The sequence below is a fragment of the Blennius ocellaris genome, assembly GCF_963422515.1.
Source record: "Blennius ocellaris genome assembly, chromosome: 8".
Taxonomy (NCBI): domain Eukaryota; kingdom Metazoa; phylum Chordata; class Actinopteri; order Blenniiformes; family Blenniidae; genus Blennius; species Blennius ocellaris.
Genome location: NC_137657.1, coordinates 5,367,573 through 5,379,993, shown reverse-complemented (window position 1 = coordinate 5,379,993; position 12,421 = coordinate 5,367,573). Strand labels below are relative to the sequence as shown.

Below are 12,421 nucleotides of genomic sequence, written 5' to 3'. Positions count from 1 at the left end.
GAGGAGGAAGATGCCCTATAATCTGGTGTTAGAGGAGGAAGATGCTCTATAATCTGATGTTAGAGGAGGAAGATGCTCTATAATCTGATGTTTGAGGAGGAAGATGCTCTATAATCTGATGTTAGGAGGAGGAAGATGCTCTATAATGTGACGTTAGAGGAGGAAGATGCTCTATAATATGATGTTAGAGGAGGAAGATGCTCTATAATCTGATGCTAGGAGGAGGAAGATGCTCTATAATGTGACGTTAGAGGAGGAAGATGCTCTATAATCTGATGTTAGAGGAGGAAGATGCTCTATAATCTGATGTTAGGAGGAGGAAGATGCTCTATAATGTGACGTTAGAGGAGGACGATGCTCTATAATCTGGTGTTAGAGGAGGGAGATGCTCTATAATCTGGTGTTAGGGGAGGAAGATGCTCTATAATCTGATGTTGGGAGGAGGAAGATGTCTATAATGTGACGTTAGAGGAGGGAGATGCTCTATAATCTGATGCTAGAGGAGGAAGATGCTCTATAATCTGGTGTTAGAGGAGGGAGATGCTCTATAATCTGATGTTAGAGGAGGAAGATGCTCTATAATCTGATGTTAGAGGAGGAATATGCTCTATAGTCTGATGTTAGAGGAGGAAGATGCTCTATAATCTGACGTTAGAGGAGGAAGATGCTCTATAATCTGACGTTAGAGGAGGAAGTTGCTCTATAATCTGATATTAGAGGAGGAAGATGCTCTAAATCAATATTCACCTCCACTTCAATATGACAAGAGAAACTAAATGGCTTTAAAAACAACAACAGAAATCAAATCGTTGAGACACAAACGCCTGTGGTTTGTGTTCCTGCAGTTCCCCCCGGCTGCCAGCAGGGGTCACTGGAGGTCATCAGTGCCCCTGATAGGTGTGATGCAGGTGATTACCTGTTGGTCTTGATTACGGGAGTCGGCAGCACACAAGTGAGTCTCCATCCGTAGGTGGCCAGCGACTGGAGCAGAGGAATGTAATCAGCCTTCACCTGCAAACCCTGCCGGGGGAAACAGGAGGAACTTTTAAAATGTGCAATCAGGCGGAAACACAAACCGGCTCACAGTCCGTCTGTCGCTTTCCTCCTGGTGTTTTTACAAATGACGGTAATTCTCATCCATTCTACAGTTTTTACATTCCGGGACTTTGACAAATTATACAACTATCCATTTCTAGAAGCGTCAGCATTTAAAAATATATCCTGCACATTTTCAACTTTTCAAACTTTTTTTTTTTTTAAATGGTCAAACTCTCAGATAGAACAAAATAAGAGATTATAGGAATTTATTCATTTTAATTTTTGTTCATACATTGACTGGAAATTAGATTTGAGTCGTTTTGATTTACCACCTGTGTAAACGGAAAGGCTTGACATGGTTTGTTTTTTAATTTTAATAATTTCTTCTATTGAATTAAAATAAAATGTAGTTTAATTTATTTTTGGTATTGCGCTTGACTGATATATTTTTAATAACAATAATAATAATCATAATAGTAGTAGTAAAAATAATAATAATAATGATAATAACAACACTAATAACAATAACAATAATAATAATAATAATAATAATTTCTCAAGCGTTCTGGAACTCACAAGTCAATTGTGAGAAATTTCCACAGAAATTCTGTGAATTTTCACAATATTTCAGACGTTTTTTTCCTCGAGAGTCTAGAACTCAACACTGCACAACTTTCTCTTTCTTTCATGAAATATAAAAACCTTTAGAATTCTCAGATTCCACATCTTAGAACTTTAGCACTTAGCTGAAATTTCACTTTCTACACAAAATGTTTCACGTGTCCCAGAACACGGTTTTCATCCCTTCAACTGGTTGTTCCGGTTTCAAATACGACCAGATTGTAGTGTTTATGTCGGGCAGATTTAATGGGATTACTTTCTGGTCCATGTAACTTCAGCTAATTTGTTAGAAGCCAGAATAAATGATAAATGTTGGGAGTGTTTAAACTCCGCCGGCCGAAGCTCCAGCTGACGGGAGGTTTGTCGGCCAGATTCCCACCGCCGAGCACGACGGAGCTGCGTCGTTCAACTCACGGTTTATAGAATTCCAAACACAAAGAGCGGTAAACACGGGAGAGAAAGAAGACGAAGTCCTCGGCGGGGGAATCGTCTCTATTCACCACGAGTCCTTGAGCGAAGACGCTCACTTGGCGGTGAAGAGTTTAAAGTTGTTTATACTGTTGAACAGGAGGACGCAAAAACACTCATCGTTTCACTTTCTTTACCCCATGTAATACTGGGAAAATAATTAAAATATATATAGAAATAATATGAATAGTGATAAATAAATAGCAATATGTAATTCTTCCTACTGATTCACAGTGGTTGATCGTTTTCGCTATTTTGTTCGTCACTCAGAATTTTTACCTCATAAATGTGAAAAAAAGAAAGATCGGGTAAAAAAAGATAAAAGTTAAAAAAAAAGTAATCAGAAAATTAAAAACACAAAACAAACTAGAAATACTAGAGAGGTACATTAACTAACTGCAAATACGCATTTAATGGCTGTTTTTTATGAATAAAAAAAATCTAATAAATAAATATATAAATACAAACTGACAGATTGAGAGCGGTTTATATAAAAATGTTTAAAGAAAAAAAAAGTATAATTTCCGCTTTTTCCCCAGGAAAGTTCTGTGATTACACGGAAACGTTTTAAATAGAAACAGCAAAAAAAACCCTAAAAAAACACTGAAATGGATGTAGCTTGCACGTTGGGCCACTAGAGGGAGCTGTTGTTTGTTTTTGTAAAAATAATACAAACAACAGAAAATAATAAAAAAAACAAGTGAACGAACAAATTAATAAATGGCAGGCGACCTAAACGCTCTAAACAGACAGACACAGACATTCATGTCAAAATAAAAGTCCCAGGAGAATATGGAGTGGGAGTCACGACCCCACGGAGGAAAACGTTCCTGATTACTGTCTGTTTACTGACACATATGTGCAAGACCTATTTATGACGGTTGTGTTTTACATAACCAGTAGCAGCATTTTCAAAAAGTTGTGTTTCCCTCTGTTTCCACATGTAGACGCTTGTGTCGTGTTTTCAAAAAGATGTCCTGTGAACGGACTCAATAAACGTAATAGAAGGTTGTTTTTTTTATAATGGGCTAAACACACACACACACACACACACACACACACACACACACACACACACACACACACACACACACACACACACACACACACACACACACACACACACACACACACACACACACACACACGTTGCTCTTACAGGAAGTCTTTGTGGTTTTCCGTCTCACTGTGTTCAGTTGAAAACTAAAAACCACAACGTGCGTCAGATTTCAAACACCTGCAGCGAAACATCAAAAGTTGATCCCCAATTCAAACTTGAAGCTTAAAAAAAAACAACCTTCAACAACACGTATCTGATGTTAATTATTGAGTTTGAATTGACCAAGTGAATAAATCAGTTTATCACAAGCTGTGCCGATGGAAATCTAGTGTGAAGCAGAGTCTGAGTCACAGCGTTACGTTTCGTTTCCTGCCTCCCGGGGCGTTCCCCTCGGCGTGGCAGTACACATATGAGTCAAGAGGGCGGCGATCACACGCTGAGCTGCACCGCACAACTTCACAGTCTCTTCATAACGCCACTGTCACACCTTCACGCGCTACGTCAGCCGTCACACCGCCGCCGAGTGTGAGAATCTGCTCTGATTAAAGCCGTGACGACGGGGAGACTTGGCAGAACACCTGCCTCCGTCAGCCTCCATCAGCCTCTGTCCGCCTCCGTCAGCCTCCGTCAGCCTCCGTCAGCGAGACTGCAGGAGGCTACTCAAGGTGATTCATCAAGGTGTAAAACTGTGTTCCCGTTTCCACGACGACGTCATCAACTGATGACGCAAAACTTTACACAACTGCCGTGTTCAGAAGCCACTGAAAACAATAACCCGCCGACTCCGTCTCCATGGAAACGGAGGAAAATGCAACTTTTGGAAAAACGCTTCAACACCGTTTCCGCAGAAATGGAGGAAAATGCAGCTTTTTAAAAACACTTAGACACCGTCTCCATGGAAACGGAGAAAAACTACTTTTTGAAAATGCTTCGACACAGTCTCCATGGAAACGGAGGAAAACGCAACTTTTTGAAAGTGCTCCCACTCTGTCTCCATGGAAACAGAGGAAAACGTAACTTTTTGAAAATGCTAGGTCTCTGTTTCCATGGAAACGGAGGAAAAGGCAACTATTTAAATGGCCCATGGAGTCAAAACACAACTTAGTGGTCACATCGTTTTGGGTGCTTCTGCCATTTCTGTGTAAATGGACATCATTTTCAAAATGTGAAACTTTTCAGAAACTAAAAGGTAAAAACACTGAGTAACTTGAAATGCGGTTGTGTAAATGGACCTGAGAGAAAGCAACATGATTTCCAGGCTAGAAACTCAAAGACGACCACAATCTGCTGGTTATTTCTCAGCTCCAGTTTTGAAACATATCCCGACTTCATATCCAGTTTTAGTTTTTTAAACTGCTGTTTCCTCAATGAAAAGGTTCTTATTAAAGTAATCAGATTACCGGCAAGGCGGCAAGACCCTAAAAACTAAAGTTAAAACGTGGGTTTTTATTGTGGAAGTTAGAAAACCACCGCGTTATTCCCACTGACAGCTGGACGCTGACGGTGCGTTCAAAGCAGCTGGGAAATCACAAAGCCCCAATTTGCAAACCGACTTCAGAGTCGAGAGCAGATTAATGAAAAGCAAGATTGTTGTTGTTGTGAGACAACACGGGGATAAAAGTCAATAAAAGGGGTAGAAGTTTTGAGTTAAACAGCCTCCAGATGGGATTTCTCCACCTTGAGATTCTCCACCGACCAAAAACTTCTGAATTTACTTTTAATGAAAATATGTAACAAGTGCCTCGTGTCGCCGCTAATCCTCACGCGGAAATGAAAACAACATTCCAATATCCACTCACTCCCAAGGCAACAAAAGATAGCCCTCTATAGGAGCACAAGGTGGCGCCGTCGGGAATAAAGAGCTGGATGGTGGTTTCCTCCGCGACGTTACAAAGACGGCGAGCGCGGCTAGCTGGGCCAACGGCGGCTCCCTCCAGGAGCGCTGTCGCCTTACGACGGTGATCAAGACAGAACAAAGAGCGGGTGGATGCTCAGTTCTGATTCTGAACGGTAAAGCTCAGAATCGATCGTCACAATCCCCACCAACCCCTCCTGCTGTTCCTGTTCCGGCCACTAGAGGGCCCAGCGGGGAAACATGGGGGCCTCTGAGCAAAACCAAGTCTGTTCTGAGAGATGCAGTTTCAGAAGACTTAAACGACGAAGGTCACCTGATAGAAGGTGAAGATATGAACTGGGGTTCAGGGAAGCTTCAGTTTCACAAAGACAACAGCTTTTTTTTTTTTTTTTTTTGCTTTAAGTTCTGTTGTTAGTGGGCGGGTCACATGGTTCCCTCAAGGTGGAGGTGAAGTCTGAGTTAATTTATCAAGTTCACAATCCTGAACCGAATAGAGTGTGTGTGTGTGTGTGTGTGTGTGTGTGTGTGTGTGTGTGTGTGTGTGTGTGTGTGTGTGTGTGTTTCTGCCATGTGTGTGTGCCACGAGTGTTTCGTTAGAAGCTAATGAAATGCGACATCAGCCCTCGTATCTCCTCTTGATTTCTGCCCTCATCAATTTTCCAATTATCAGGAAGCCGTGCAGTCGTCTCTTTCATTTCTCTTTCGCCCGTTATCGTAACTCAACTCTCCGGTTAATTCAGGATTATCGCTCCCGCTGCTCGCCGCCGCGTCTCTCGTTAGCCGCGCCGCAGCGCGACCTGCGGCGCACTCTCAGCCAATAAAGGGACACGTTAACTCCATTTCCACCTGACGAGGTTTCGAGACCATGAGACGAGCCGGGGGGGCGGCTGCTGTTAGTTATCATTTCACTAAACTCCTGTTTACCGGAGGAGCGTCGCCTCTTCAATCCTCAACATAAGTTGCTTAACATCAACAGTAACGTTTATACGTCATCACTCTGATTAGCATGAGCGCCTGTTTACGCGATGTTTGAAGCGACAATCACTTTTGTTTTGCTAACATTTTGAAAACGATGTGGTTTTCATGTTGGGCCACTAGTGGGCGCTGTCATTTGGTTTGGTAATGAAACCACACACACACACACACACACACACACACACACACACACACACACACACACACACACACACACACACACACACACACACACACACACACACATGCGCGGAGAGAACAATACGCTTTGAACAATAAATGTGTCTACTGAGCATGTGCAGACGTATTTACTTCGGTGCACATGCAAAAGTTGCGTTTCCCCCGTTTCCATGGAGATGGATTTTGAAAAAAAGAAAGAATTTTTGCAGCCTTTAATAAAATTTGGTGAATGCACTTTTTTTTAGCTGCATTTTGTCATTATCAACTCACACATTTGTTTCTTTAAAGAACCGCTAACATTCTCAAGCTAACTGCTAGCCCAGCGTAAGTTGAGATGATTGCATCACTACTTTGTGAGACTCTTTGCTTGCCATAGAAAGACTCATTTCACGGTGAACTAACTTCACTACAACACGAAAGACGCGCCACTGTGTGTGAAATTAGCAATACCGCCATACGCAAGCTAATAAGGCGCCGTAAAACTTTCTTCTTGTCAGTTTTAGAGTCGAGATTCTCCCCCGGTAGCATCCGATTCCCCATCGGTCCATACCAATGTTGGGTTCCCTCCATTTGATTTAAATTACGTTTAAAGCGTCTTGTTCTCTTCACACGTCTGTGTGGTTTAAATACAAAAACAAGACACAGCGCCCTCCGGTGGCAGACTAACGACTTCGTTATCAGTGTGTCGGCTGCTGCATTTTGTTTTTTTAACGGATTAGGTGTTCACACATGAAACGTTGTCGTGGAAACGGTGACAAACTGACGGAGAAAATGAAAAGTGACTTGACGTAATTTTGTTACAGTTGGCGAGTGTAATCGGGTATTTATCTTCGGTAACCTTGGCAACGCTAAAACAAAGCTACGACGGCTATTCCCTCGATCTCAAACAATAAAGTGGGTGCAGAAGACGGACGATGTTTCCGGAATGTTCTCCATGTGTTTAGCCAACAATTTGGTCTTAAGACTTAAAAAAAAAAAAACTTTTCTGGTTCGGCAATTTCCCCCAGCGAGGACAAGCAGGACCGCCGCGAAGTCCTCCTGCTGTTGGGTGTCGTTGCACAAAAGACGGAGACGGTTCCTGAGAGGCTGATCGTTATGCGGCGCTCGACAACTTCAACTATAAAAAAAACCCCACTTAAAACCCACTTCATCGCTCGACTCCACATTTCCCTTATTGAGCGAGGCGAGAGACAGAGCAGAGCGCGGGGAAACCTAAAGCACCATCAGGTTCTCGCCCGGTTGAAAAAAACCAAAGTAATTGTTTGCGCAGAAGACAGAGTTGCAGACATTATTTATACAGGCTTTACTCCTTCACTTCCTTCAGTGAGCGGCGCATCTACATTTTTCCGGTGGTTTACGTTGGACGCAGTCCCAGACAAAGAAAAAAAAAAAAAGAAAGAAGAAGAAGAAGCTGTGTCTTCAAAGCACTGCCCGGAAAGTAAATTGAGAAATAATTTTTCTGTAATGGCCGGCTGTTGTTTGGAGTATGTGAGAGTTAATCACCGTCCCCGGAGCCAGAATCCCCCGTCGCCCTGACTGATGCTGCGGCAGCACCGTAAAGCTGCAACACAAAGTCATCACCATCTATCTCTCAGAGGATCTTATCTGAAGAGGCCGGCGAGGAGCAGGGAGATGGAGGTGCTGGTCAGAGCACCTTCAAACTGCAGTCCACCCCCCCTCCACCCCCCCTCCACCCCCCCACCCCTCCACTTTTCCTTTTATCTTTGTCATTCAACTGTACGTTAAGCTCAAATGCATGAGACTTGATGCATAAAAACAACTCAACTTTATTCACAGAGCACTTTAGAACTACTGCCACTGAAACCAATGTGCTTTTCATCATCATCATCATCATCATCATCATCATCATCATAATAATACTAATACTAATACTAATACTAATACTAATACTAATACTAATACTAATACTAATACTAATAATACAATTAGGGCTGCATGATTATGGAAATACATTAGGATCTTTTTGGGCAATATTGAAATCACAATTATTCACAAGATTTGAAACAGAATGTATTGAACATGTTTAAAAAAAAAGACTCTCCTGTTAAATATATAATTTTATATACATATACAACAAACCCATTATTAAGACAGTTAAAACCTTTAAAATGTCTTGACATAGTAGATTAAACTATTCTGTAGATTATGTATAAATTTAAATATAGAAATTCTACCAGTCAAAGTAATGACTGGTAAATAAATGTGCAAAAAGAGAAAACAACTCAATAACTATACACTAAAAAGAGAAAAAAATATTCAAAATTTTGGACTAAAGTTAAAAATTTACAAAAAAATTCTAAAACACATGGTAGATTTAAAGTTTTAGATTTAGTGTTTCTTGTTTTTTTGTATTTTATTTACATTTTGGTTGATTGTTGTTTTTTGTTGAGGAATATAAAGCTGATAAAGGTGAAAGTGTCTCTCAGACTTTAGAATAATTTGGTTTTTGCACGCCAACGACATCGTTTTCAGCATTCCTGCATTTTCCGTCTCAACGGACAAGAATTTTCACTTGGAATGTTGTGAGTCTGCGTTTATGTGTGAGCGTGTGTAAACAAAATAATGACAAATTAATTAGTTTCCAGTACAAGTTACAACGTTATGCTACATAAACTGCACCGAGCTGCACGAGCCTGGATTTTCAACCTCAGTTGATCGCAGGTCACTTTGCTGGCTCTTTCACATGAGTTCAATTTCATTTTCAAGTTTGTCTCTCAATGTTTGACAAATAATATCAAGTGTTTGTGGGAGAAAAGCTTGTCTCTCCAGATGGGGGGGGGGGGTCTGGGGGGGGTTGTTGAGGGTCAACTTGAAGTTGAAGGTGCGCTCGGTGAGTCAACACAAACTGTTTTTCTTTCAACCCCCACGACCGGCTCTGCAAGACGCAACATAACAAACCAGAATTCTGCTTTCCTGCCGCCTCTGAACAGAGCTGCATTTTTTCTTTCTCTCTTTTTTTTTTTAATTTTCATTTTAGCAGACCGTGGAGGTCAACAGGTTTGCAGACAGAGTCCGGTAATGATGAAGCAAATACCTTAAAAAAAAAGGGGCATGGGGGACGCTGCTCCTGATAGGCTCCCTCAACCTGAGGCGTTGTCACGGCAACGGAAGATTAAGCTTCCACTGCAACCGCCTCATCCAAATGTCATCAGCCTTTCCCCAAAGCATTAAAAAAAAAAAAAAAAAAAAAAAAATCAAATAACATATTTTCCACACTTCTCCATCTGATCAGTCTGACAGCTTATTGACAGGAAGTTATTCAGGCCTCGGATGTGAATATGGACAATTTGTCCTCCGGATATTGACTCAGCTAGCTTCATCGGGGTACAAATAACTAGCAAGGATGCTATATATTGTCCTTCACACATGTACGAATGATGAATCAGCTATAATTAAAATGTGTGACGTCTCGCACTGTTGTTCCTTGTAAATCACATGCAAACTGAAATTTGGAGTGAATTTACATCAGGATGCGATTCAGCAGGTCTCAATCCAGCTGTTTTGTAATAATGTCCAAAAATATGACATTTTAAATGTAATGAGCATAAATATGTGAGAACTTCCCCTTATTGCAATATATTGCAATATAAGAATTGAGTCATTTTGCCAATAATAAGTTTAGAAGTTATTCTATTGCTCCTGTAATATTAAAATTGTTTTAATTGAAAATATAATATCAACAGCTAATAATGAAATGAACCATGAATAATTCTGGATGTGTTATAATAAAAGGGTAGTTTTTGGCAGTTTTGGTACAGATTGCTTAAAGCAAATTAAACGTATGCATGTATGTGTATTTTTTTCTTTTTACTACCTCATTATGTTATTGGTCCATAATCCATATGTAATATTTTACATCTTATCGAAATCACCTGAAAAAGTCATGTTTATAACGTTAATTCTTATTCCTCCAAATGTTAATTTGAGATAATCTCACCTGAGGGTCTTTTACTGGTGATCTTTGACAACATTAAGGTCAATTATCACTAAAGATGCCTCATACATTTTGACAATCATTAGAAAAGTCTGATATTTGCCATTTAGTCTGCTGTAATAAGTCCCATGTATGTTTGATCCTATTATCAATCCGTCTATTCAGAGCCCTTCTCCATTCACCCCAGGACCTTTTTTTCTCCACCTTGAAACTGGATTACTGCAACAGCAACAAAGCTCCCGGGGTGATTTCAATCTCTGGCTTCTGTGAGGCATTAACCTACTTCGGAGTCGAATCTGAGCCACGTTACCTGATAAAAAGACGAGGAGGAAAACAAAAGGTTGCTTCTCGCTGTTCCCTCACAGTTTCCCTCCGTGTGTCTCCTGTTCTTACATTAGTGAGCTCACACAAAAATGTTTTTCTCCCTTACAAGGACTCTTTAAACCACGCTGACTCATTTTAAATGTCCTTCCTAGAATAAAGAGCCAATATTATGCAAAATTCACTTCATAACGGTGTTTGAACAGTAACGTGTCTCCGTAGCCCAGCGTTTGCTCGCTCCACCTTATTGCTAATGTGCTCAAATGGGCGATTCAGAGATGTTCCCTTCATGATGTCACACAGGGACATAACCCCTCCTCCTGGTAGGGGAGCTCTGCTGTACTGATGTACTGATGTACTGAATGAATTCAGAATAACATGGAGTTACCCTTACTCCTAGCAGGAGCTAGCTTTAGCTGCTTGGTAGCAACTTTAACGACACATACGACCATACTGAGTATTCAGACACACAATATTTTTTAAGTCATCATCTTCAGGAGCCTTCTTCACCGTCTGGCTCAAATCGGTGTCGTTGAACGACTTCAAACATTAGCGCACGGCTACCGGAATATTAGCACACGGACTCTTCTTCCAGGGGTTGCCAGATCTGACTGAGTGTTTCCAGTCCAAACATAAAAGAAAAAAACAAAAACCTCAATAAAAAGCAGCCCCAAACCCAAAAAGCGTAAAACTATTATATGTGTAATCAAGAATAAGCAGACAACTGCACTAAATAAACAAAGAAAAAAGGTCAGTTGAACAGGATTTTCACACCAATCTGGCAACATGGGTGCCCACGTGGACGGACAGAACCTGTTCTCAGTCGAGTCACTAGAGGGACTTTTACACTGAAACTCAGGACCAAGGGCTGGATTTGAGGAAATACACTTTGAATACAATGTCGTACAACGACAATGTTGAACAAAGATGGTACGTTAAAGTCCCATGTGTCCGTACTGAAGATCAGTACCTTCGCAGTGATAGAGGAGCCTCTCTGGTGTGTGCTGTACCGCTTCTTCTGAAACCTGTGCCGTCCGCCCCGGAAAGCTATTCCCTCCGAGGTGCAGCTATCGGCGCCATCGACGCCTCGTCTGACAGAACGGCCGCGATCTCTCACTCCGGGACGGCGCAAATTACTCTCCGTCTATGTAGGTCAGCTCCTCTCTCACCTCCTCAGCCACACCGAACAGAGATATCATGGACGAGGCGCTTCACATTAACGATCCGGCTGCTCGCTGAACAGCGTGTGGCCGCCACACACACACACACACATGGGGAGGACACAAACATGTACGCAGAGCGTGAATAATCACACATATCACTGGTTTCCAACATGGATCCTCTGCTGGACAAACACTCAGTAAAATACAGAACCTTCAAATGGATCAGTCTCTCAGGTCGGCCGTACATTTTACAAAACGTCTTCTTGGGTTTTTAAGTTATGAAACTCCAATGATGACAATCTCAATATGAACTTCAAATAAAAGCTGCAAGCAGTGTTGAACGGTTCCTCTCACTTCCACTCACGAGGCGCCACGGAGACGCCCTTTGACGAAAAACTGACGAATATCATCGCATTTAAGGTTAACTTCGCTCAAACGGCCAATAACGGCACACGAAAGTGTGAAGCATTTCCACGACGAGTCCAAGACTTTAAATGTGATTATCCCACCACGTTCTACATGCCGACCACATTTCATTCTCCGAGGGAGAGACGCTGATCTCTCATGAGTTTTTGAAACTCTGTAGGTTGGCGACGTGGAGCCATTCAAGCCATTTTTTTTTTACATGTTCAGGCCCTAAAAAAGGCCATTTGTTTGGTAAGAAATAATAATAACAATAAAAACAACAACAACAATAATAAGAGTAATAATAATAATGAAAATTATTAAAAAAAATAATAACATCTGGGTTAATTAGATTCACAACAAACACGCTATCCCAGTGA

The 12,421-nt window shown here is 41.3% G+C and overlaps 1 protein-coding gene across 1 annotated transcript in view; it reads right to left on the bottom strand.

Moving 5' to 3' along the window:
- The window catches only part of rftn1b (raftlin, lipid raft linker 1b), a gene marked incomplete at its 3' end in the record, with an annotated part of 145,723 nt that overhangs the window by 9,937 nt on the left and 123,365 nt on the right, over positions 1-12,421 (bottom strand). The window contains exon 8 of the mRNA XM_080501281.1: positions 917-1,020. Coding sequence (XP_080357407.1) covers positions 917-1,020 — 104 coding nt within the window. The remainder of the gene's footprint in view (positions 1-916; positions 1,021-12,421) is intronic.